This window comes from Euleptes europaea, chromosome 20 (assembly GCF_029931775.1).
Source record: "Euleptes europaea isolate rEulEur1 chromosome 20, rEulEur1.hap1, whole genome shotgun sequence".
In the NCBI taxonomy this organism is placed as follows: domain Eukaryota; kingdom Metazoa; phylum Chordata; class Lepidosauria; order Squamata; family Sphaerodactylidae; genus Euleptes; species Euleptes europaea.
The window spans coordinates 11,256,700-11,281,962 of NC_079331.1; the positions used below are offsets into that span (position 1 = coordinate 11,256,700).

General features: G+C 45.3%; 2 protein-coding genes across 2 annotated transcripts in view; both read left to right on the top strand.

Moving 5' to 3' along the window:
• The window catches only part of TRPM7 (transient receptor potential cation channel subfamily M member 7), an 81,085-nt gene extending 71,867 nt beyond the window's left edge, over positions 1-9,218 (top strand). Inside the window, exons 32-40 of the mRNA XM_056865681.1 lie at positions 290-312; positions 776-826; positions 1,698-1,763; positions 2,192-2,475; positions 3,769-3,851; positions 4,268-4,473; positions 6,536-6,587; positions 7,438-7,544; positions 9,088-9,218. Coding sequence (XP_056721659.1) covers positions 290-312; positions 776-826; positions 1,698-1,763; positions 2,192-2,475; positions 3,769-3,851; positions 4,268-4,473; positions 6,536-6,587; positions 7,438-7,544; positions 9,088-9,218 — 1,003 coding nt within the window. The remainder of the gene's footprint in view (positions 1-289; positions 313-775; positions 827-1,697; positions 1,764-2,191; positions 2,476-3,768; positions 3,852-4,267; positions 4,474-6,535; positions 6,588-7,437; positions 7,545-9,087) is intronic.
• A 4,641-nt stretch (positions 9,219-13,859) lies between these two features.
• USP50 (ubiquitin specific peptidase 50) lies at positions 13,860-23,810 on the top strand. Its single transcript, XM_056866079.1, has 7 exons — positions 13,860-13,912; positions 16,862-17,062; positions 18,183-18,378; positions 19,503-19,709; positions 20,672-20,814; positions 21,693-21,825; positions 23,619-23,810. Exons 1-7 carry the CDS (start codon positions 13,860-13,862, stop codon positions 23,808-23,810), a joined length of 1,125 nt encoding a protein of 374 aa, XP_056722057.1.
• Positions 23,811-25,263: the final 1,453 nt, after the last annotated feature.

Consider the following 25,263-nt stretch of genomic DNA (forward strand, 5'->3'; position numbering starts at 1 on the left):
ACAGTTCTCTCTGAACTCTCTCAGCCCCACCTACCTCACAGGGTGTCTGTTGTAGGGAGGGGAAGGGAAGGTGATTGTAAGCCGGTTTGATTCTTCCTTAAGTGTAGAGAAAGTTGGCATAAAAAACTCCCAACTTTTCTTCTAATTCCAGAATTATTTCAACATGCACAATTTGAGAGAGAGCAGCAAAACAGGACTTAAAAATTAGAGTCTGCTATTTTCTGATTACGAACGGGGAGGGGCGGGATATTAAATAAATAAATAACATGTAAACTTTTGTCACCGACAGGTCTGAAGAAGATGCACTGAATGGTAAGCTGTTTGGTGTTAAGGTGACAGTGGTTAATATTAGTGTGCATTTATTCCATTTATGTGAAGTTGCTCAATGCTTGGTTGTAAAGCAGTTCTTGGAGTTTTTTGTTCTATATTTTGGTTGGGTAGTTTTGTCCAGTGATACACTTACAATCATTAAAGCATGAATCCACTTGATTTCCCCAGTGCTTGGGCTCCCTTCCGGCACTTTGAAAATTTCTCCAGATGACTATTTTCTCATCCACTAATTTTGGGGGAGTGTTTTCTCACAAACCCCTTGGGGAAGAGGAGAACCGCCCATTGATATATGCAGTCACAGTCTGTATTTGTTGATGGTAAACGCGGAATCTGTTTCATTTTCAGGAATACTACATTATATCGTTTTTCTAAAAAGAGGATACATTTTTTAAATGTAATCATAAAGCATACGTAAATATATAATAGCACCTTGATCTTCTTTTAGGTATTGGTTCCCCTTTCAAACCCATCATGGATACCACCTACTACTACTCAGGTCAGTATCGTTAAGAAAACTACAAGTCATGATAATAAATGGCAGCAGCACATTTCTGTCAAGTAGCAGCGTGGTGTAGTGGTTAAGAGTGGTGGACTCTAATCTGGTGAACCGAGTTGGTCTCCCCACTCCTCCACATGAAGCCAGCTGGGTGGCCTTGGGCTAGTCACAGCTCCCTCTGAACTCTCTCAGTCTCCCCTACCTCACAAGGTGTCTGTCGTGGGGAGAGGAAGGGAAGGAGATTGTAAGGCGGTTTGATTCTCCTTAAAAGGTAGAGAAAACGCTCGCTGGAATGTAACAACCTCAAGGATGGAAAAAACGCTCCAGTGTGTAAATCGAAGAGTGATGTAATTATCATTGGATTTTAGATAACTAGGTAGCGTATTGTTTGGCTCACTGGTATAGATATTTTAGTTATATTGCAGCACGGTTTTAGTTTATTTTCAAGAATTTGTAGTATGTGTATTTTAGTAATGTTGTATTTCCGTTTTCTTTTATTGTTATATTCTCATTTTTTTAATAAAAGGTTTTTTTTTAAAAAGGTAGAGAAAGTCGGCATATAAAAACCAACTCTTTTTCTTCTAGCAAGAATAATAATTGCAATACAATAGCACTTTCAGTGTTCCATGTACATTGTCTTCTTGCAACCTTTACAGCAGCCCTGTAAAATAGACCAGTATTTCTTAATCCCTGTATTGCAGATGAGCAGACAGTAATGGGCAACAGTGACAGCAGCTTGCCTAAGGCCACCTAGTAAGTTTGTAGCAGAAATAAGATTCGAACCAGGGACCCTGCCAGATCACAGCTTGTTATGGTAGCCGCTACACCAGCCCGGTGTTATGTGCTAACATTTTTTTCCTCCTCTCAACAGCTGTTGAAAGAAATAATCTGATGAGGTTGTCACAGAGCATACCATTCACCCCTGTGCCTCCAAGAGGTAAGAAGAATTATTGTAAACACTGGCTTTCAAAGGTCAGGAAGATTATTTCCTTGACTGCGAAAGCCAAACATGAAAGACTTGTTCTTCACAGCTTCTAAAAATAGGCTGTGGGTTTTCAAAGAATTCCAGGAATATATTATAAAAAGATCCACTGGAACTGTTTTTTTTTTATTTTTTACACCTCTTGTCTTCTACGAGCATCTCACATGCTTGAGCGAAACTGACCAGAAACATCCCGATGACAGTGACCTGCGAAAGCAATTTATATCAGTTGCAAAGAAAGCATCCAATAAAAAATGGCAGTTGCTGTGATATCTAGGATAGAGAATTACATTTTTGACAGCTCTAGTTATTGAATCGCATACTACAGCCCCTTCCCACCTTCAGGTCACTCCGTCTAATGTGTGCGTCCTCCACCATTACAGGAGAACCAGTCACTGTGTATCGTCTCGAAGAAAGTTCTCCCAGCATCTTGAACAATAGCATGTCTTCCTGGTCTCAACTGGGTCTTTGTGCCAAGATTGAATTCCTAAGCAAGGAGGAGATGGGAGGAGGTTTGCGACGAGCCCTCAAAGTGGTCTGTACCTGGTCCGAGTACGATATCCTGAAGTCGGGCCATCTTTATATCATCAAATCTTTTCTACCTGAAGTTATCAATACTTGGTCGAGCATTTACAAAGAAGAGACAGTGTTACATCTCTGTTTACGAGTAAGTTGTTTTCTTGCCCTCAGATTGTGTGTAACAGCTGGCTTATGGTGACCCCGTAGGGTTTTCTTTTTTCTTTCTTTTCCCCTGTACTTAGACCGAGGTCTTGAACAATAAAACCATAAAATTTAAATAAGACCCATCTTTAAAAACACCTCCCTTTGACTCTTCTCGGCAGCCTCCAAAAAACGAGCAACAAAATAAGTACCCTGAGGGTCAGAGTCCTCTAAGAAGAACTGAACATTTTGCTCCGAAGTTGCTCGAGAAGATGTGGACCATTTGTTAAAACATGGTATAATCCATTTTAGCCTAAGTTGGTATATGTAAGGACAGTGCAAAAGGATATGTACCAAGGAGTCCACTGACTGAAGCAGGCAGGGATTCAGCTGGTCTGAAAAAGGGATCTTTAGCATAAGGCCCGGCAAAACCATTGCAAAAGGGCAATTAAATCTTGAAAGCATAAAGATGCTACATAACTTTGGATTAACCAGAGAATCCATATAGGAAGGAAGATTACCCTTAGATAGCAGGCCCAGGGCAAGTGGAGAACATGTCCTCCGAGCATCAAAATGAGCGTAACTCTTATCTCTAGCAAAGATCAGTTTGGCCACATGTTTTTTACATTGATCTACAGGAGCCCGTGGCGCAGAGTGGTCAGCTTCAGTATTGCAGTCAAAAGCTCTGCTCACTACCTGAATTTGATCCCGACTGAAGCCGGTTTCAGGTAGCCGGCTCAAGGTTGACTCAGCCTTCCATCCTTCCAAGGTCGGTAAAATGAGCACCCAGCTTGCTGGGGGTAAAGGGAAGACGACTGGGGAAGGAACTGGCAAACCACCCCGTAAACACAGTCTGCCTAGTAAACGTCGGGATGTGACGTCACCCCATGGGTCGGGAACGACCCGGTGCTTGCACAGGGGACCTTTACTTTTACCTTTACAGAAGAAGAGTAAAGGTCTTCCACCTTCAGATTTACAAGCGATAGCTTACTTTCAAAATGCTGGAGCCAGGGAGCCTTATAAGGGTCTTTGAGGGTTAAGCTTACCAAGCTATCCTCTGGGGCCTCAAAAAATAGATGAAACCAACCCGTAGGGTTTTCAAGGCAAGAGACCATTGCCTGCCTCCGTGTGGACTGAGCGGGTTCTGAGGGAAGAACTGTGACAGGCCTGAGCCATCCAGCAGGCTTCATGTGGAGGAGTGGGCAACCTAGAGAAGGTGTTAGCATAGCTAATTGGCTCTTTTCTTATTTGGATGTTTTTCTTTAATACGAAGGCCTTTGTTCTCCCCCCCCCTCCCTAGGAAATCCAGCAACAGAGGGCAGCGCAGAAGCTCACATTTGCATTCAATCAGATGAAGCCCAAGTCAATTCCATATTCTCCAAGGTAAGAGAGCCAGCGTGGTGTAGTGGTTAAGAGCGGTGGTTTGGAGCAGTGGACTCTGATCTGGAAAACCGGGTTTGATTCCCCACTCCTCCACGTGAGCGGCTGAGGAGGCTAATATGGGGAACTGGATTTGTTTCCCCCGCTCCTCCACATGAAGCCAGTTCGGTGACCTTGGGCTAGTCACAGCTCTCTCAGCCCCACCTACCTCACAGGGTGCCTGTTGTGGGGAGGGGAAGGGAAGGTAGTTGTAAGCTGGTTGGATTCTTCCTTAAGTGGTGGAGAAAGTCGGCATGTGAAAACTAACTTCTTCTGTAAAATCTTTGACAATTGGCCAGAACATTGGTCAATCAAGCCCGGTATTGTAAATATTCAAATATCAGTGTTTCAGTGATGGCATTTCTCATGCTCTTGCTCAGATTCCTGGAAGTGTTCCTCTTATACTGCCATTCAGCCGGGCAGTGGTTTGCCGTTGAGGAGTGCATGACGGGGGAGTTCAGGAAGTACAATAACAACAACGGGGACGAGATCATCCCGACCAACACGCTGGAAGAGATGATGCTGGCTTTTAGCCACTGGACCTACGAATACACTCGAGGGGAGTTGCTGGTCCTGGATCTTCAAGGTAAATAGAGGCTTTAAAAAAAAAAATCATTTCAGTAAAGAATACAAAGGAGCCCCGTGGCGCAGAGTGGTAAGCTGCAGTACTGCAGTCTAAAGCTCTTCTCACAACCTGAGTTCGATCCCAACGGAAGTCGGTTTCAGGTCGCCGGCTCAAGGTTGACTCAGCCTTCCATCCTTCCGAGGTCGGTCAAATGAGTACCCAGCTTGCTGGGGGTAAAGGGAAGATGACTGGGGAAGGCACTGGCAAACCACCCCGTAAACAAAGTCTGCTTAGAAAATGTCGGGATGTGACATCACCCCATGGGTCAGGAATGACCCGGAGCTTGCACAGGGGACCTTTACCTTTAAAGAATACAAACAAGGATGAAGAATCGGAAATGGAAAAAATGCATAGAAAAATAGGAAACAATACCGTGCATACACCCCTACAAGAAACAAAGAAATAAGACCTGGGTGACCATGTAAAATTTTTGTTAACATTAACATTACAGTAATTTTCCTTAATATACTATTCTAGCACCTTAATAGTTGATAAAGTTTATTCTTTGTGGCCAAAGGCCATCACAGTCTACTATACAAAGAAGAGTTGGTTTTTGTATGCCGACTTTCTCTACCACTTAAGGGAGACTCAAACTGGCTTACAATCACCTTCCCTTCCCCTCCCTACAACAGACACCCTGTGAGGTAGGTGGGGCTGAGAGAATGTGACTTGCCCAAGGTCACCCAGCTGGGTTCGTGTGTGTAGGAGTGGGGAAACAAATAAAGTTCATCAGATTAGCCTCCGCCGCTCATGTGGAGGAGGAGTGGGGAATCAAACCTGGTTCTCCAGATCAGACTCCACTGCTCCAAACCACCACTCTTAACCACTACACCACTAATATAAGATTAAAATAACTTTAAAACAGTCTGACCACCAAGAAGCTAGTACTTAAATATGTTAAACTCCCTGATTAAAAACAGCTTTAGCTCGGATTTTCTTGGCTGCTAAAGCAAAGAGTGACACTTTGTAGGAAACATCAGGGTTGGCATCTGTTAGGAGAAAGAGCAGCTTCTCTGGATCCGAAAAAAAGATTTAGGCCCTTTAAAAACGCTCCAAGAAATTTAGATCTGGGCTCTGTGTAGAGAGGACAGAATAAGGTGTAATGAATTAGGTCCTCTGGTACGGATTCACAAATACCTAGATAGGTGCGCTTAATGGAGGCTTTGAAGGACGTGGCCAGGTCTTTTTTTTGCGAGTGTTTTGTAGTAACTGGGAGGGCAGCCTGGCATTGTTCGTGGAAGATGGTTTCAGTCAAGAGATCACTGACAAATTTCCTTAAGGCGTGTTCTTATTACATCAGCTACTGTACAGAGGAGTGTTTATATGCTTCTTTTTTAATCCCCCCCGTCCGCACGTGAGAGTGCAAAGAAAGGAAGAGGGCCAAATCCTCCCTCCTCCATACCCTTTAGAAGGCGCTGCACAAAAAATGCATGCCTCAGGGAGACTCAAATGATGCATGAGCAATCTTAACTGCCCTTCCTTTATATCAGTGGTTCCCAAACTTTTCGGGCCACCACCCCTTCAGTTCCACAAACTCAACCCCAGCGCCCCCTACCCTACCCTGTAAAAGGCATTATTCAAAATAGGGGTTTGCATGACTCACTCAAGAAGATAATAACAATAAAATTTCCAAACAGTAACAATTAATTGCACATCTATTCAAAATCAAATTAAAACTTTTTAGTTGAAATTATTCAATAAAACTGATGAACTTGATCCAGCGGTACCAGCTCTTCAAAGTCTGGGAAAAAATTCTGATAGTTTCCACCATATTTGCCAGCACGGTGCCACAGCTTGATCTGTTGTAAATTAGTGAACAACACAGTTGAAGGGGCCCCCCTCTAGCGCCCCCTGCTGCCCCCTTGCCTCTTAGTGCCCCCCTAGGTAATCCCACCGCCCCCCAGGGGGTGTTTCTGCTTACTTTGGGAACCACTGCTTTATATGTTAGATTTGTTTGTGAACGTGAAGATCGGTTGCTGATCCTTAACTCGCAGGTTTATAATTTACTTTGTTTCTTTTGAAGGTGTTGGTGAAAATTTGACAGACCCCTCTGTGATAAAAGCTGGAGAAAAAAGGTTAGCAGTTCCGGTTCTTTCCCTTCAGCACCAGGAATTGTGAGACCCTTGTGACCCTTCAATTTTAGCCCTAATATAGGCGATTGCGTGGCAGATGGGTGATGAGGTCTTTGGCTGACCCACAAATTTAAAACTTCGCAAACCACTAAATTGAGCTTTCTGTTCTTGTCGATGGAGTGACGGCAGTCATGCTTCACACTGGGAACAGCCGCTACTGCATTCTTCTTGCATTATAACCTTGATTATAACCTCATTTCCTTCTCAGTGGTAACATGAAAAGAAGCAGAAGCACCCCACCCCCACCTCGTACCTTGTGTGCTTGGAGAGTATGCTCTACCCATTTTTTGGGTATCCTTCTATCTCTGCGAAGCCCAGCCTATTTTAGCAGCCTAACAGTCCCTTTTTACTGCAGAGCTTTTACGCTCGCTCGTTCGAACGCCACTCCTTTGGCGATATTAAATGGAAAATACGATAACTTACCCTATTCAGATAGACTTTGTCCCTGTGATCTGAAGAGAGTTGACACACTACTTCGTATGATGTTGGAATGTCCCCAATACAATTCCTATCATGATCAATGGATGACCCCTATTTTAATCAAATTACCTGCCACCATAACAAAAGATAAAACAGCCCCCTTTTTGCTGGTGGATAGAGACCCAAGAACAACACTGGCGGTAACCAAGTATCTCTCCACCATATTTTCCTTAAAGAAATAAAGGCTCCCCATTTACTGCTGAAGACCTTTGGGTCACGGGCGCTTGAAAAAAGAAAAGAAAGAAGTCCACATAGGGTGTTTTGCCCAGCTAGCTGGCTACTGACTTTTTGAAACGTGCATTTTCTTTCAAAGGTCAAGCGATATGGTATTTGGGCCTGCCAATCTGGGAGAAGATGCCATAAAGAACTTCAGAGCAAAGCACCACTGCAATTCATGCTGCAGGAAGCTGAAACTCCCAGGTAACACCGGCGGGGCTCTGTTGGAGGAAGAGAAGCGTAGCCTTTTCAGAGCTCTGTTTTACAGTGAAACAGTTCTTGTCTCTACATCCCTGTCCGCATAAAACAACCTGTTTCCAGATTTTCTCAGGCCCTGGTTTTTTCTTTTATCTTTTCAGGGTCTTTTTTTGACCAGGGTGGAGGTGGGTGGGGGTCCAAACATGTGCTTAGTCTGCATGTTGGTAAATCTGGCCCTGGCTTAGATGGAAGTCAGCTGGCTTTGCAAAGGTCGATCCCAGACCAGACCAATTAAGACCACACGCAAAACTATCCATATACTTACCAAACATCTGTGGATCAGGAGGAAGAGCTCTGAGCAGCTGCCAGGGAAACCCTGCCTCTCATCTCCACATGAACTAACCCTGTCTAGTCATTAGGAAGAATTTTCTAAAGTTAGAGCGGTTCCTCAGTGGAACAGGGTTTATCATGTAATTGGTTTTATTGACAAGGTTTGTATCTTTTCTGGCTAATGCCGTAATAATAAATCGGATCAGTGGAACAGGCTTCCTCGGGAGGTGGCGAGCTCTCCTTCCCTGGAGGTTTTTAAGCAGAGGCTACATGGCCATCTGTCAGCAATGCTGATTCTATGACCTTAGGCAGATCATGAAAGAGAGAGGGCATCTTGACCATCTTCTGGGCGTGAAGTAGGGGTGATTGGGGGTGTGGGGGGTAGGTAGTTGTGAATTTCCTGCATTGTGTGGGGGGTTGGACCAGATAACCCTGGTGGTCCCTTCCAACTCTATGATTCTGGGATTCTATACACACACTGATGAAGTTGCTGCAGTGTTGGCTTAGGACGCAGAAGACCCAGGTTCAAATCCCCAGTTGGCCATGTTGCTTGCGGGGTGACCTTGGCCCAGTAACCATCTCTCCACCTAATCTAATCTCATTGGGGGTCATCGTAAGTGCCAGACGCAGAAGAAAATTGTGTATGCCGCCACCAGGTTCTTGGAGGGAAGAACGGGGCGGAGATGAGGGGGCCGAGATGCAGGCACCCATTCACCTCTCTTTTTTAAAAATAAAATTTATTGAAGAACAACAATAACAAAAACAATAAACAGTAACAGCAACTAAAAGAAGCAGAAAAATGACAACCTTCATGATTTAAAATACAATATATACATAATATGATAACAGGATTCCTATGTTACAGCTTATTTCTTTGTCTTCGTATTTGTTGTCCTGTCCTGACTGAGCGCAACGCATTCCCCTTTCTCCCCTTATTTATAAAACTCTATTTATAGTTTGTGACCATAACTCATCTAAACTTATTGTATCTCTATTTTTCGGATATGCTGTTAGCTTAAAACATTTATTTCTTTAACTTTAACCAGCCATTCCTCTATCTTTGGAATCGATTTATTTTCCAATGTCTGGCAAAGGTCGTTCTAGCGGCAGTTATCGTATGTAACCCCATACAAAGTTGGTCTTTAATTAGATTAGGTACCAGATTTGCGATGAGGGTTTTCTGTTGGGATAATTGCCCCCCCCCTTTTCCTTTGGATAGATTTGAAGAGGAATGATTACACCCCTGACAAAATCCTACTGCCTCAGGATGATTCTCCAGAACTGACCATTCAGCCTGGGAGCTGCACCAAAGAATCCGGCTCCGCGAGTTCAAGTCACCTGATGCTGTAGCGGCACGCACGGCTCCTTTTTGGCTTCAACCAAACGCGTGCAGGAAGTCCTTGGGCCCTCTCGCCCGTCTTTTCCTGCACTGTCGTCTCGATGAACAAGTTTGTCAGAGTAAAAAACCACACAAACACACAGAATGGAATTTTGGGAATGGCTCCGGTACAGTGAACTGGCCCGTACCTGGAGGCTGGCGGGGGAGGCACGGCTGCGATACGGGAAACCACCTCTGGAGTGGTTGTTGGTGATTTTTTTTTTAAAAGGCTGAATGAAATGACGTATTTATGAAATAGCTTTTTAAAGGAACATTTTAGCAGAAGGATAACTTGACAATTTTACCTTGGTCCCTGGAGGGGGGGTAGTCTTTGTTCCCCTTCCCCTCCATTCTGTAGTGCAATATGCCCTCAACCAAATGATTACTTCTGTTCTGTTTTGCATCTGATGGTTTTTAGGCAGATCGATAGGGCTTTGTGGCAGCTGGTTTCTGTCATCTGGCGAGAGCGATGGAAGAAAGATCCCCCCTTCCTTCTTCAGCTTCTCAGCTACGAAAGGGTTCTCTGGCCCTTCCACAGAGTGTCTTCAAGATGCGTTCTCTGTTCAGAGCCATGTATTTATTTTTTTTATGTGGCCCAGGGGGGACGAAGCTGCTCCGAAGGGAATCTGTCCGTGTTCAATGCCAGGAGCGGGAAGGGCCAGTCCCCAGACATGAAGAGATAGAGAGCCTGTCTCCTGTATCAGGACTCAGCCTCAGAAGCAAGGAGCCAGTTCTCATGGGGATGAATTGTGCTTCGTGGAATCCCGTAGGGATGTGCGTTTTGTCTGTTTTTAAAATACATTTCAGTTTTATCAAGTCACTGTCGTGTAGTAGCAAAGCCACAAGAGAAGATGCGGGGTGGGGTGGGGGAGCGGATATAATCACATTGTATAGAGCAAACAATAGCATAGAGGCTGGTCCAGAATACAGAGTGAGGGAAACCACAGGTGTTAGGGAAGAGCTATTGCTTGTTACAATAGTGGCTGCTTCAGAAATTTTGCCTTCCAAAGATCTCCTAAAACCAGTATATGAAAGCTGAATGTACACATGAACATTTTTTTAAGGGTCCTTTGCGACGTTATCTTTGCAGTGTGGGAGCTGTAAGCGAGCGGTTCTTTCCCCTGCCTCTCAGGTAACGTTAGGTACTCGGGGGTGGGAGGCGTTGCAGGCACAGTCCATGCTGCATTTCTCTGCTGCGGCAGCATCTCCACAGTTCCCAGAAGGAAAGGTGCTGGCGTGGGTTCCTCCCGGGGCACCTCCTAACGTTAACCTTTGTGGTGCCGGAAAGAGCCGACCCCGCAGAGGCGCTCCACTCCGCAAAAGTGACTTCCGAAGGGCCCCTTTAGTTGTATTTAAGATGGTGCGAGGACGCCTTTTTAATGTAATGTTATATATGGTACTTATTTAAAAAAAAGAAAATAGGGATGGATTTACATTATGTCACGTACGGGAGATTGCAATGCAACTTTATGCCAATAAAATGTCATTTACCTGTCCCAGATTTGTTGAGTATTCAACGAGAAGAACCTGTTGTCCAACTAAAGTTTCATGCTGCGTTTTTCTCCTTTTTTTTTTGGTTACATAGGTACTAATTGTAATTTTTAATTGAAGGGCACCATAAAGCCCGGTAATTTTTGTTTTTTGTTTTTTTTAAATCCGTAGTGTATCTTATAGATACAGACGATAAGGCACGAACACAATAGCTGTTTAAATGGTGGTTCATGTTGCTGGGGAAGGAATGGTATAGTGTATTAAAGATACAGAACTGTATACATTTTATATATCAATAAATCTTTAAACAATCCCAAATAAATTTATTCTTGTTTAGACAGCTGAGCTCCTTCTTTTATTAACTTAAAAGGGGTGGGGGCAATTCAGGTTAAAATGTTTGTTGAAGAACCATTTGAATCCTGATGCTTGGCTTATCAGTGGCTTATTAGTACAGGCCGCTGAACTGAATTACTTCTGAATTGGTAAAAAGGTCATATATAGCTATAGGATTATTATGTTGTTGTTATTATACTAAGTCACCTCTTTGGTCTGTCTTTGTAGTGTCAGTGGCCCTCCAGGGACTCAGTCAGAGAAACATCTTTTCCCAGCACCTGAGGTTCTTTTAACTGGAGATGCCAGGGATTGAACTGGGAACCTTCCATGTACAAAGCAGATCTCTACCGCCGAGCCACAAGCCCTGCCTGACGTACAGTGCCTGGCATGAGGCTGTGCGTTCCTTCCCTGCCTTATGGGAGGGTTGCTTTTGAGGAGGGGATGGTGGCGATTGGATTAGGGCCACAAACAAACCGTGAGTGAGATCAACCTAAAAAAATAAAGCTAGAGAAAGAACATTCTTTTTGTTCACTGTCGAGAAGAATTCTTCACGGGAAGTACCAGTATACCCTTTTGTTTGCAAAAGGTTTTCTAAATCATGGCTATTGCTGCAGACTCCATCAGAGGCAACTGGAGAGCAGTTAAAAATGTAACTGGAACCAATAAGTTGTACCATTTTTAGAAGAGCAAGATTGTATGTTGTGCAATATGTAGCGTACAATATTTTTTTGCAAAAGAAGATCTAAAAGATGAGGGGAGAGAGAGACAGAGAGCACACAATGCTTTTTAAAAAACCCTGAGCTCCACCATGAACACAGGAAGCTGCCTGATACTGAATCAGACCACTGATCCATCAAAGTCAGTATTGTCTACTCAGACCAGCAGCGGCTCTCCAGGGTCTCAGGCAGAGGTCTTTCACATCACCTACTTGCCTGGTCCCTTTAACTGGAGATGCCGGGGATTGAACCTGGGACCTTCTGCATGCCAAGCAGATGCTCTACCACTGAGCCACGGCCCCTCCCCATCCTATAGATGTTTACTAGTGCAAAGGCTGCAATCAAATAGGTGTGCCCATCTGTTAAATAATCGAAGAGATATCAACTGTTGTTGCTGTGAAAAGTCATTACATGAGTCACTTTTGCGCGGGGGGGAAACCATTCTGTAGAGCGCAAAGATTATTAGGTGCAAAATACCTTAATTGATAATGTCAACAGGCTGGATATCCCCAGAGGACAGTGATACTCAATATGCTGCCGTGGTTGCTGTGACTACTCTCGGATGGGTTTGCTGGTGTCCATTTGGTCTCTCCTCAAAGCAAAGAGCTGATCTTGGCTTTCCCCCACCTTATTGGAGCAGGAGGGTATTCAAATGAGCCCAGGTCAGCATCTCCTTTGTGTCTGCCATTCAGAAATGGCTGCCTCCGTTTTAGAAGGATGCTTGTATTCTTTCAACGTTTTGTGATTGGCCCTGGGCCCCCATGACAGCCGTTTGGACACGGCCCCCACTTTCCATTCTCAGTATTTCAGAAAATGTCCACAGGCTTAGCAAGATTGGGGTCTTTTAACAACAACAATAGCACCTTTATTGGCATACATGCAATTAATACAGGGGCTAAAAAACGAGGAGAACAAAAGCCAGGATCAGAATGTAGATTCTCGAAGGCTCTTAGCTAGTCGTAGATATTTTGCAACCCTATCCATTATATCGGAGTTTTGTCCAGAGAGAAATTAACTGAACTTTACAATTGTCCAAAACTCCATTCCATTCATCTAAGAGGGACTTAAGAAATTTAGCTCAGACATCAGCACAGAAAGGACAGTACAAAAAAACATGTTGTAGTGATTCTACCCTGCTCATACTACGTGTTGTAGTGATTCTACCCTGCTCATGCATGGACAGAGTCTTTTAGAATATGGGATTTTCTGAAACCTTTCAAAAAGTACCGCTGAGGGTAAGATGTTCAACCTCGCGAGCCTACAAGCCCTTCGTGATTGGGGACTCCTTGCCACATGTGAGATGATGATGAAGAAGAAGAGTTGGTTTTTATACGCCGACTTTCTCTACCACTTGGAGAATCAAACCTGCTTACAATCACCCTCCCCACAACAGACACCCTGTGAGGTCGGTGGGGCTGAGAGAGCTCTAACAGAGCTGTAACTTGCCCGAGGTCACCCAGCTGGCTTCGTGTGGAGGAGTGGGGAATCGAACCCGGTTCTCCAGATCAGAGTCCACCGCTCCAAACCACTGCTCTTAACCACTACACCACTGGCTCTCCTCAGGTTTTCCTTAGGATGTACAACCATATGTTATTCTAGTTCAGTGTAGCTTGCTCTGATGGACAACAGCCATCCAGATACTCAGGCAGAGGAAGGGCTATGGCAGCACTGGCTACCTGAGTGGAGATGCCAGGGATTTGAACCCGAGGCCGTGCAAAGTGTGAGCTCTGTCACTGAGCTGTGGGGACGCAACTGTCTAGAATCTTCTCCAAGGGTGTGTGTGTGTTGAGTTCTGGAACGTCTTGGCCTTCTATCTTGCTTGCCAAACCCCAAACACCGTTGCCTAGTGACGTGGCAAAAGTCCATTGATGATGCCAGAAGGATCCATGTTGGAACACCAGGGAGAAGTGCGAAGCGCCCAGATATTCGGGGCCATCTTCAGCAGGAGCAAGATGAGGCGACGTGATTGCACAAGGAAGCAGAAACGCCAAGCGTCAGAATGAAGAGGCGGAGGTAAACCGGTGCCCCCAAACCCCAGTTAAGACTTCACCTTGTCTCCTTGCAAGCCAGCAGATGGCTTCCAAGTCAAAGAAGATGCCTGATGACTTCAATATATATTACCTTCTGTGAGTTTCTGTTTTATATTTTTTTAAAAATAACTATTTGATTTACTTTCCAGTGATTGGGATGAGGTGGGGAGACATGCCTGTATGTAGGGTTGCCAACCGCCAGGTACTAGCTATTACAACTGATCTCCAGCCGACAGAGATCGGTTCCCCTGGAGAAAATGGCCGCTTTGGCAATTGGACTCTATGGCAATAGAGTCCCTCCCCTCCCCAAACCCGTCCTCCTCAGGCTTCACCCCCAAAACCTCCCACTGGTGGTGAAGAGGGACCTGGCAACCCTACCTGTATGTATTCTGTCCCTTGTAGGGGAGCTAAATATGTTACTAGTGGGAAGAGAGTAAAAAAATGTGTGATGCATTTTTAATAGGGAAGTTTGCTTCTTTATAGGGAACTTTGCTTCTTTTGAGAGCCAGCGTGGTATAGTGGTTAAGAGCGGTGGTTTGGAACGGTGGACTCTGATCTGGAGAACCGGGTTTGATTCCCCACTCCTCCACGTGAGCGGCGGAGGCTAATCTGGTGAACTGGATTTGTTTCCCCACTCCTCCACATGAAGCCAGCCGGGTGATCTTGGGCTAGTCACAGCTCTCTTCGAGCTCTCTCAGCCCCACCTACCACACAGGGTGTCTGTTGTGGGGAGGGGAAGGGAAGGTGATTGTAAGCCGGTTTGATTCTTCCTTAACTGGTAGAGAAAGCCGGCATATAAAAACCGACTCTTCTTCTTCCTTCTTCTTCTTTGGAAAGTGCTGTCAAGTTGCAGCCTTTTCAAAGCAAGAGACGAACAGAGGTGGTTTGCCATTGCCGTCCTTTGCATAGCTACCCTGGACTTCCTTGGTGGTCTCCCATCCAAGTACAAACCAAGGCCAACCCTGCCTAGCTTGCTGGGTGAACTTGGACTAGTCACGCTCTCAGCCTAACCTACTTCTCAAGGTTGTTGTGAGGATAAAATGGAGGAGAGATTAACGTCAGCCACATTGGGGGTCCCCACTGGGCAGAAGAGAGGAGTGTAAATGAAGTAAGAAGAATAAATAATAAAAGCACAATGTTATAAACCACTGATTTACATACTATTTTCTGGGGTTCTTTCAGAAGCTTGTAGGGGGTCTCTTAATGAGAAGATCAGTAATGGAGGCAAGATTCCAAATTGGGGTGGACTACCCCATCTTGGGGCCACTGATTTGCTCCCCCCTATAGATTCTTTAAGAGCCCCGCGGCGCAGAGTGGTACGCTGCAGTACTACAGTCCAAGCTCTGCTCATGACCTGAGTTCGATCCCAACGGAAGTCGGTTTCAGGTAGCGGGACTCAGCCTTCCAGCCTTCCGAGGTCGGTAAAATGAGGACCCAGCTTGCTGGGGGTAAAGGGAAGATGACTGGGGAAGGCGCTGGCAAACCACCCCGCAAACACAGTCTGCCTAGTAAATGTCGGGATATGACATCACCCCATGGGTCAGGAATGACCCGGTGCTTGCACAGGGGACCTTTACCTTTTTACCTTTATATATTCTTTAAACCTACACTTCCAAATGTATGGTGTGACAGCTTCTATTCAACGAATGGACGTTTATCTGTAGAGTAAAAACATCTGTTTAAGATCAGCAGTGGTTAATGCGCTACTCCACTCCCCAAAAAACGGTATGTCCAAAAGACATTTGACCTGTTTCGCTTTTCCCATCCAAGATTCCATGTGGCTCATGATGGATTATTCAAGATCCCATAACAGCCCCTACTGTGCTCAAGTGATCCTTTTGACTCTCTGTGTCAGGATGCTTAGAAAAAGATCTGGGGATAACTCAAAGCAGTTTTGGCTTGTTTAAGGTCACTTCTAAATAAGCAGATAAAAATGTCAGAGCTTAAAAATGGACGAACTTACGCCATTTACAAACTTCTGATGCCAGAGACCCATAGACACTAGAAGAAGAAGAGTTGGTTTTTATATGTCGACTTTCTCTACCACTTAAGGGAGACTCAAACCGGCTTACAATCACCTTCCCTTCTCCTCTCCACAACAGACACTCCTGTGAGGTAGGTGGGGCTGAGAGACCTCTAAGAGAGCTGTGACTAGCCCAAGGTCACCCAGCTGGCTTCGTGTGTAGGAGTGGGGAAACAAATCCAGTTCACCAGATTAGCCTCCACCACTCATGTGGAGGAGGAGTGGGGAATCAAACCCGGTTCTCCAGATCAGACTCCACTAGAACAGAGTCCACTAGAACACATTTCAAAATTTGGGGTTGGCCAATAGGGTTATTGAAGGTTGCATTAGTGAGGAAGAAATTGTTTGTTTGTTTTTCCATCCCCAGGGTGGCAGCTCCACCTGTCCAAGAAGGCTAGATATATCCTGGCTTTCAGGGTTCTCCATACATGAAGTTGCTTTAAGCTGAGTCAGACCATTGGTCCAACAAAATCAATATTGTCTGCTCAGACTAGCAGCTGCTCTCCAGGGTCTCAGGTAGAGATAGTTTGCATCACCTACCACGTGATCCTTTTAACTGGAGATGCCAGAGATTGAACCTGGGACCTTCTGCATGCCAAGCAGATGCTCTGCCACCGAGCCATTGCCTCTTCTTTGATGATGGTTTCGCTCCCATGGGTCACCCAGTTAGTTCATGGAGGATATCCAGGAGGCCTCATGTGCTTGGCCAGCCCTTTCCCAAGAATTCTCTGCCAAGTATCAGGATTCTTTGGCAGAATAGGAACATAAGAACATAAGAAAAGCTATGCTGGATCAGACCAAGGCCCATCAAGTCCAGCAGTCTGTTCACACAGTGGCCAACCAGGTGTTTCTAGGAAGCCCACAAGCAAGACGACTGCAGCAGCATCCTGCCTGTGTTCCACAGCACAGTCGTAGAGGTGGTAGCTTTGAAAACGCTCTCTGTAACATAATGGTTTTATTTGTAGTGTGATCACACAAATGCAAGACTTGTTTTGACAATAGTTTGCCCTTGGACAATGCAGCAAGGATGCCCTTTCCTCGGAGAGTTCGGACGAGCCCATGGACGAGACCCGGGAGGAGAACAACCCCCAGTACCAAGGACTGACTGGCCTTCGCAACCTCGGCAACACCTGCTACATGAACGCTGTGATCCAGTGCCTCTGCAGCGTCTCCCCGCTGGTGGAGTATTTCCTCTCTGGCAAGTATACCACATCCCTGGACAAGTAAGTGAACTGGGTCATGTTGCAAGAATGCACCTTTGTGGTCTACGAGGCCTTTATTTTGGACAACAACAAGGGATTCGGGCCAAGCTCCCCGTTATGTGTGGTGTCGGAGAGGCACAGACTTGACCGATTGTCTGGTGTGACTCCAGAAAAGAGAGAGGGTGTCCAGTCTCTACAACACTATGCTACACTATGCTATGAGAGCCAGCATGGTGTAGTGGTTAAGAGTGGTGGTTTGGAGCGGTGAAGTCTGATCTGGAGAACCTGGTTTGATTCCCCCACTCCTCCACATGAGCAGCGGAGGCTAATCTGGTGAACTGGATTGGTTTCCCCGCTCCTCCACATGAAGCCAGCTGGGTGACCTTGGGCTAGTCACAGCTCTCTCAGCCCCACCTACCTCACAGGGTGTCTGCTGTGGGGAAGGGAAGGGAAGGTGATTGTAAGCCGGTTTGAGTCTCCCTTAAGTGGTAGAGAAAGTCGGCATATAAAAACCAACTCTTCTTCTACACTCCTCCAGTTGGGAAGATGCAGAGTCATGTTGATCTCTGCCAGTGATTCACCTCACTCTGCCATCTTTCTCTTTTCTCTTTTAAGAGTTAAAAAGATTATTGGACATGGAGAAAGATAGAAACCCGTTTCTCCGGTCCAGTGTTGTGAAGTAGGGATGGTTGGCTGGCCATGTGTGGTTGCTCACAGGAGAATTAACTGCTTCTGTTCTATTCTATTCACACTGGGGCACCAGTGTGGTGTAGTGGTTAAGAGCGGTGGTTTGGAGCGGTGGACTTTAATTTGGAGAACCTGGTTGGTTTCCCCACTCCTCCACATGAAGCCAGCTGGGTGACCTTGGGCTAGTCACAGCTCTCTTAGAGCTCTCTCAGCCCCACCTACGTCACCGGGTGCCTGTTGTGGGGAGGGGAAGGGGAGGTGATTGTGAGCCGGTTTGATTCCTCCTTAAGTGGTAGAGAAAGTCGGCATATAAAAACCAACTCTTCTAGTTCTTCTCCTCCTGCTGCTGCTGCTGAATTCTTCCATGAAGCCCACGGGATTGTTCTTTTTTCAGTGCACTTGGAATAATTTCGCCCTTAGAAATAATTCTGCGCTGTCCTTTTTGATCTGGAAGGGAGAATGGAGAGATCGCGACGGCCTTTGCCTACCTGATGAATGACATGTGGCTTGGGGACTTCAACTGTGTATCCCCAGAGGTATTCAGATTGGTTATTGGTGAGCGATATCCCGCGTTTCTCAAGAAGACCCAGCAAGACGCACAGGAGTTTCTGATTTATGTACTGAATGAACTGCACGAAGCTCTCAAGAAGGTGAGCACAGCTGCACGCTCTTGCTTGGCCTTTGAAATGACACCAGATTCTTGCCTTGCGTTAACGTTTGGTGGCAACGATTTCACATGAACACATGAAGCTGCCTTATACTGAATCAGACCCTTGGTCCTCTCAGACCGGCAGCGGCTCTCCAGGGTCTCAGGCAGAGGTCTTTCCCATCACCTTCCTGCCTAGTCCCTTTAACTGGAGATACTGGGGATTGAACCTGGGACCTTCTGCATGCCAAGTAGATGGTCTACCGCTGAGCCACGGCCCCTCCCCAGTTTCCACAATCAGATTGAGCGTATCATATTAGTGGGGGTCCCATAGCTGTTAATATTTATATGGTGCTTTCAAAGATCCATGCCTGAAGGATCTCATAGTCTGGGCTTCTGGTTTCGGAGGGCAGTTTAGCCATGTTGAAACTCCAATGAGGAATGTGGACTGAACGTTATGTGTTTTTTAAAGGATGGGTAGTTTTTTTGTCATGACTGAAAGAAGAACGTTGTGAACGAGAAATTGACTCAGATTTCAGAAATCTGAGCCAGCATAGTGTAGTTGTTAAGAGTGGTGGTTTGGAGTAATGGACTCTGATCTGGAGAATCAGGTTTGATTCCCCGCTCCTCCACATGAGCGGCAGAGACTAATCTGGTGAACAAGTCACTCTCTCAGCCCCACTGACCTAGTTAAAATGGATACTAGTCATGATGCATACCTATTCTCTCGAGGATCAGAGGAGCATGCCTATTATCTTAGGTGCTGTGGAACACAGGCAGGATGGTGCTGCTGCAGTCGCCTTGCTTCTGGGATTCCTAGAGGCACCTAGTTGGCCACTGTGTGAACAGACTGCCGGACTTGATGGGCCTTGGTCTGATCCAGCAGGGCTTTTCTTATGGTCTTATGACGTCACAGGGTGTCTGTTGTTGGGAGGGGAAGGGAAGGTGATGGTAAGCCGGTTTGATTCTTCCTTAAGTGATAAAGTCAGCATATAAAAACCAACTCTTAATTATCTTCTTCATCATCTTCTTCTTCATCTTCACCATCATCATCATTTTGATCTGTTGACGGTAGCCAGTCCCAGGAGGGCAACGGGATTGATGATGTGAGTTTATTCTTTCTCACAGTCAAGCAAGAGGAGAAACCAAGGCACCACCTCGACCGCTTGGGAATCCAGGCCTTCTGTCACAGAGTCCTCTATAATCACCCGGCTTTTCGAAGGTCACCTCAGCTACTACATCATGTGTTTGGAATGTCAAACCACCACCTACAAAAACGAGATCTTCACCGTTTTATCGCTCCCTATCCCTTACGAGACTGAATGCTCGTTAGAGGTATGGCTTTTTTTTTCCTGCTTGAGAAATATTGCTTGGATTAGATTCCCTTCTCTCCTGCTGATTGATGATGGGGTGATCGTTACTGCCGTCTTGTTTTCCCCCCCTACCATTCGCCAACGTGGTGTAGTGGTTAAGAGCAGTAGATGCTAATCTGGAGAACTGGGTTTGATTCTCCACTCCTCCACATGAGCGGGGGACGCTAATCTGGTGAACCAGGTTGGTTTCCCCGCTCCTTCACATGAAGCCTGCTGGGTGACCTCGGGCCAGTCACAGTTCTCTCAGCCCCACCTACCTCACGAGGTGCCTGTTGCAGGGGAGGGGGGGAGAGGGAAGGCGATTGCAAGCCGCTTTGAGACTCCTAATGGTATAAAAACCAACTCTTTTTCTTATGGAAAGGCTGTGTTTAACCACTCATTGTTACCACCTTAGACATTTTACCCAGGCATTAAAAAAAAAGATCCTCCAAAATCAGTATCTGAAAACTAACTTCCTCCCGAGCAAGGAGCATTCCTCTCAAGGAAGAGCCACCATTGCTAAAAGAAGGATGCAGGGAGGATCTCATGGAGACACACAGGTGACTCCATACTTAGCTGAGCAGAGTGGCAGGATTCCACTGTGGCTCAGTGCTAGAGCATCTGCTCTGCATGCAGAAGGTCCCATGTTCAATCCCCGGCATCTCCAGTTAAAGAGACTAGGCAAGTAGGTGATGAGAAAGACCTCTGCCCGAGACTCCGGAGAGCCGCTGCTGGTCTGAGTAGACAATACTGACTTGGATGGACCGAGGGTCTGATTCAGTATAAGGCAGCTTCATGTGTTTCCATGTGATACAGCCCAAGGCTTTTGGTAGCTCCCCTTCTTCACCACCCTAGCAACCTCCTGCAGGCAGGACCTCCAGGGAGTGGACCACAGAAGAACAGGAGGAGGCCTGCCTGTCTCATGGAAACTTCTTGGGTCCCCAGGAATGCCTGGAATGCTTCTTCCAGCAAGACATGCTGACTTGGAACAACCAGATCACCTGTTCCAGCTGCGGAACGAAGCAAGACGCCGCCGTGAAAGCTAGCATTGCCAAGGCGCCCAGGGTGGTCATCTTTCACTTGAAGAGGTACAGGCCTTCCCCTTGGTGGGGGCGCTGTTCACAAGATTTCGCATGCTTGCTGGGGGGAGTGTTACTAATCCTTAGTTGGCTGGCCTTTTAATGTCAAGGGGATCGGTCCACCCCCACCGTGGTGTAGTGGTTAAGAGCGGTGGTTTGGAGCTGCGGACTCTGATCTGGAGAACCGGGTTTGATTCCCCACTCCTCCACAATGAGCGGCGGAGGCTGATCTGGTGAACTGGATTTGTTCCCCCCGCTCCTACATACGAAGCCAGCTGGGTGACCTTGGGCTAGTCACACACACTCAGCCCCAGCTACCTCACAGGGTGTCTGTTGTGGGGAGGGGGAGATTGTAAGCCAGTTTGATTCTTCCTTAAGTGGTGGAGAAAGTCGGCATATAAAAACCAACTCTTCTTCTTTCTAACGTAGACCTCCCTTTACAGACATGTAAAATATGTGTACCCCCAGCTAAAGGCAGATTACGTACGACCCCATCCGAGGCTCATGTCTAGGGCTGCTTGATATAACTTTTTGTGCTCATTTCTGGTTCCCTATAATGCTGAAAATGGCAAAGAGATACCTGAATTGCTCTATCTGAGACAAGAGACGTGATCGGCATGTTCAAGCAAGACTCACAGCTTTCTCCTAGAGGGCGGAAGCTCTGGTTCATAGAAAAGATTGTAAAAATTAACACAGCTTTGTATCGAAGCTTATCATGGTTCCACACGTTTCACGTTTTAAGGGCCAGAAGTGGGCACCAGTTCTCTCGCCCCACCCCACCCCCGCAATACTATATCATATCTGTTAATTTGGATACTTGCAAGATAGAAAGCGGGGGGGGGGGGAAGGAAGGTCTCCGTTGTTTAAAAAAAGGCCTTTATTTTCAGATTTGATTGTCAAGGAAGTTACAAAAAGAAACTGAAAACTGACATCTACTACCCTCTAAACAACTTGGATCTGTCCCCTTATATCTATCCGCTCTTTCGGAAGAATCCAAAATACAGCCTATTTGCTGTGGTGGTAAGTGATTCCAATGTTAACCTTCTGGACAGACAGAAGAAACCTTGGGTGTCGTTCTGCAATTCACCCCCCACTAAAAATCAGATGAAGCAGCTGCTGGTAAGTCAGAGGTGAATCAGTAGGGAATGGAATACCTAATTCTTTCCTTTATCCCTTAGAAGCTCCTTGATCCATTGATCTTGAGCAGCATAATCTAATGTTTTGGAGATATAAGGACTGAGATAAATTTTGCCACTGCCAATGTAGCCTTGGGGTCCCTATCACTTAATAAAAAAAGGCCTTATATCAGACACAGAGGCATTGGATTTATGTATTAAAAGAGGAGAGAGGTATTGTGCTCGAAGGTCCTCCTAGAAACAGCATTCCAAGAGCACACGAGCTAATGAGTTGATGGAGCCAGAAGAGTGCAGACAAGTCCTTTCTGAGTATGGTAAATTCGAAATTCTGCCTTGCACAACCATTGAAGGGTTAGCATTTAATCTAGCCTAAAAGGAGGCTCTAGAGAGGTGAGGAATAGTCAAAAAGTAGGTATAGGAATTCTTTCCTTCCCTATCCTCTAAAAACCATGCCCTTGGGCAAGTGTTTTGGTCCTTGAGAGGAAAACGAATCAGCCCCCTTGGGAAGACCGGGACCCTCAAATCCAAGAATCTTATTGGGTGGTCTCAGTCAAGTCCCTCCTGCTGTTTGGCTCACCTACCCTGTAGGATTTACTACGGACAAGGTACAATCCTAAACCGAGTTACTGCCATCGAAGCCCATTGGCACCTAGGGGGTTAGACAGGAATAATTCTGCACCAGATTGCGCTGTTAATTATCTTACTCCAATGGGCCTTCGAAGACTGTACTGAAAGAAGTGTGCTGTCAAGTCGCAGCCGACTCATGGCAACCCCATGAAGTTACACCTCATGGGGTTTTCAAGGCAAGAGATAACAGAATCATAGCATTGGAAGGGACCACCAGGGTCATCTAGTCCAACATCCTGCACAATGCAGGATGTGGTTTGCCGTTGCCTTCCTCTGCAGAGCCTTCCTCAGTGGTGGTACCGATCTTGCTTTACTTCTGAGCTCTGACAAGATCAGTCTAGTCTTGGGCTATTAGGCTGGTTACTGACAGAAAAGCTGTAAGTAAATAAAGATGCATGTGTGCTGCCCTGAAATCCTTGCAGGAAGCATAAAATAAGAATGATTTAAAAGAATATGAAAAAACAAGGGGGGGTTTCTTTGAACTGGGGCTGAAGAGCTCACTGTCCCAAGTATGAACCACCGCATGAATTCTCTATTCCCCCTTACAAAGCTGCGTTTTGCATATTTTTGGTGTCTCATTTGGACATGTTTTTGTTTTCCTCATGACTTGAGTTTCTAAAGTGCACCAAGCAATAGCTAACAAAATAGAGAATCAATACTGTTTGATCCTGCAGTTTTAATACATGTTTGTTTATCCTTCTAGTTTTAGCCTCTGTAATTTTAGGATATTATCAAGAATTCTAATTGTTACCCACATTTAGTATTTGCTCGGATATTAATTAGTTATGCACTTTGATAATCTTGCAATTTTTAACAATTTTTAATAGCAAATCTATTTTTTAGCAAATTTGTCATATTTAATAGCAAGTTTGTTTTTATCCTATGCTATTTAACTATGCAAATTCGTCTTATTTGATCGTCTATGACTGCAAATAAATTATTGATTTCCTCATGACTTGTGTTTCTAAAGGGCACCAAGCATATCCTAATCCCTCTGACTGTCGTGCCTATTCTCATGGAGTTTTGGTTTGCTGTTGTTGTTTGTGGCAGAACCATTTTGGAGATCTGGATGGCGGCCACTACACGGCATTCTGCAAACACACCGGCTCCCAAAACTGGTACAACTTCGACGACTCTCGAATCAGTGAGATTTCAGAATCTGCTCTCCAAACTCCTGCAGCTTATCTCCTGTTCTATAGCAACCAAAGTTTCTCTGTGCCGGTGAAAAACCAGAATGGTTAAGAGCAGACAGAATGAGTACGAAGTGGAGTCAGTGTTAGCATGAACGCACGCAGACTGGCGAGTTGAGTTTTGAGCGATTGTTAAAAGAAGACCCGTCTGCATTCCTTCTGCTGTGTTTTGACTGTAAGGAAGCAATTCAGAAATCCGGGCAGCACTGCTATTTTCTGCAGTGAAGTGACAGATGCAGGACGTGAACGTGTTTTCATTAAATCCTCCATGTGATGTAGCATAGCCCAAGTTAAATAAACGGTTCCTGGACAACCAGTGGAAGAGTTGGCTTTTATATTACAGAATCAAAGATGTTGCTTACCTGCTACAAAACCTAGAGGTAGAACGCAGGAAGAAGGTTGAGGATGGGAGTAATGTTTAATACAAATGCATAGTTATTAAGAACCTAACTCCACAAACAGCCGTCTCCAAATCAGTCACAAAGGATTTTTCTTGCTTGCCAAACAGGCCTTGATAGACCAGTTGGTGGTGTGTGTATGTAGGTTGAATGAACTGTCGCATCCCATAAACCTCTGAGAAGGGGTGGGGCACTTGTCAGAGCTGCCCTGGTTTATCTTGTCTCCCCAGGTAGCTACAATTGTGATAGGGGATGGACAATATGTCAAGGCTCTAATCTCTTGATGCTAAACTTCCTTGGCCTTTTGTTACTCAACAGAACTGAGGTCTGTACCAACTCTTCTCCCGAGCAAGAATCCCTAGAGCCAAGCTTGTCAGTCTGAAATAAACAGACATTTAACAGTCTCCTTTCAAATAATTTTCTCAAGATTTTAATGCCACTGAGTACATGAAATTCTTATATTAAATATTAAAAAGGAAAAGTCATCTCAGTTTTTTAGAGTACATTAATGTGTGCACAGGTTGATAAAAGCTCAACAGAAAAATACAGCTCTGCTCTTCCCTATCTGTAAGAATTAAAGTATTTTGACAAAACAAAAGAAAGAAGCAATCCTTTCCGTTCTAGTAGTGCTCAAAGGACCACATACCTCTTATATACAATAGTTTGGATGTGCAAGTGTGCAATCGATATATACACATTACATTCCTACCTGTTTACATCATTCCTAGGATATTCACAGTAGAATCAAGCTTAAGGTTAGAAGTGTAAGAAGGCCATAAACGTGGAGGGAGAAAATTAAACAGATATGCTTTGGGTTTTGGGACATCTCAAAAACCCTTTATGTTAAATGGCTTTAGAATGTTTAAGCTAGATCTATAGTTTTGGAGCAGCATAACAAAATAAAACTTTTTAAATGAATTGTTTAGTACTAAAACAGCCTTGTTATCCACTGGCTTTTCGGATGTTAAGCAACAGCACTAAGAGGAAAGAAAGAGGGTCTTGGCGGAGAAACTGCCACAGCTATCTCCTTACTCGGCCAGTGACCTTATATGAGGCGTGGCTCAGTGTGGTACAGTGTGTTCATTTTCAGGAAAAGAGACCGAGGCC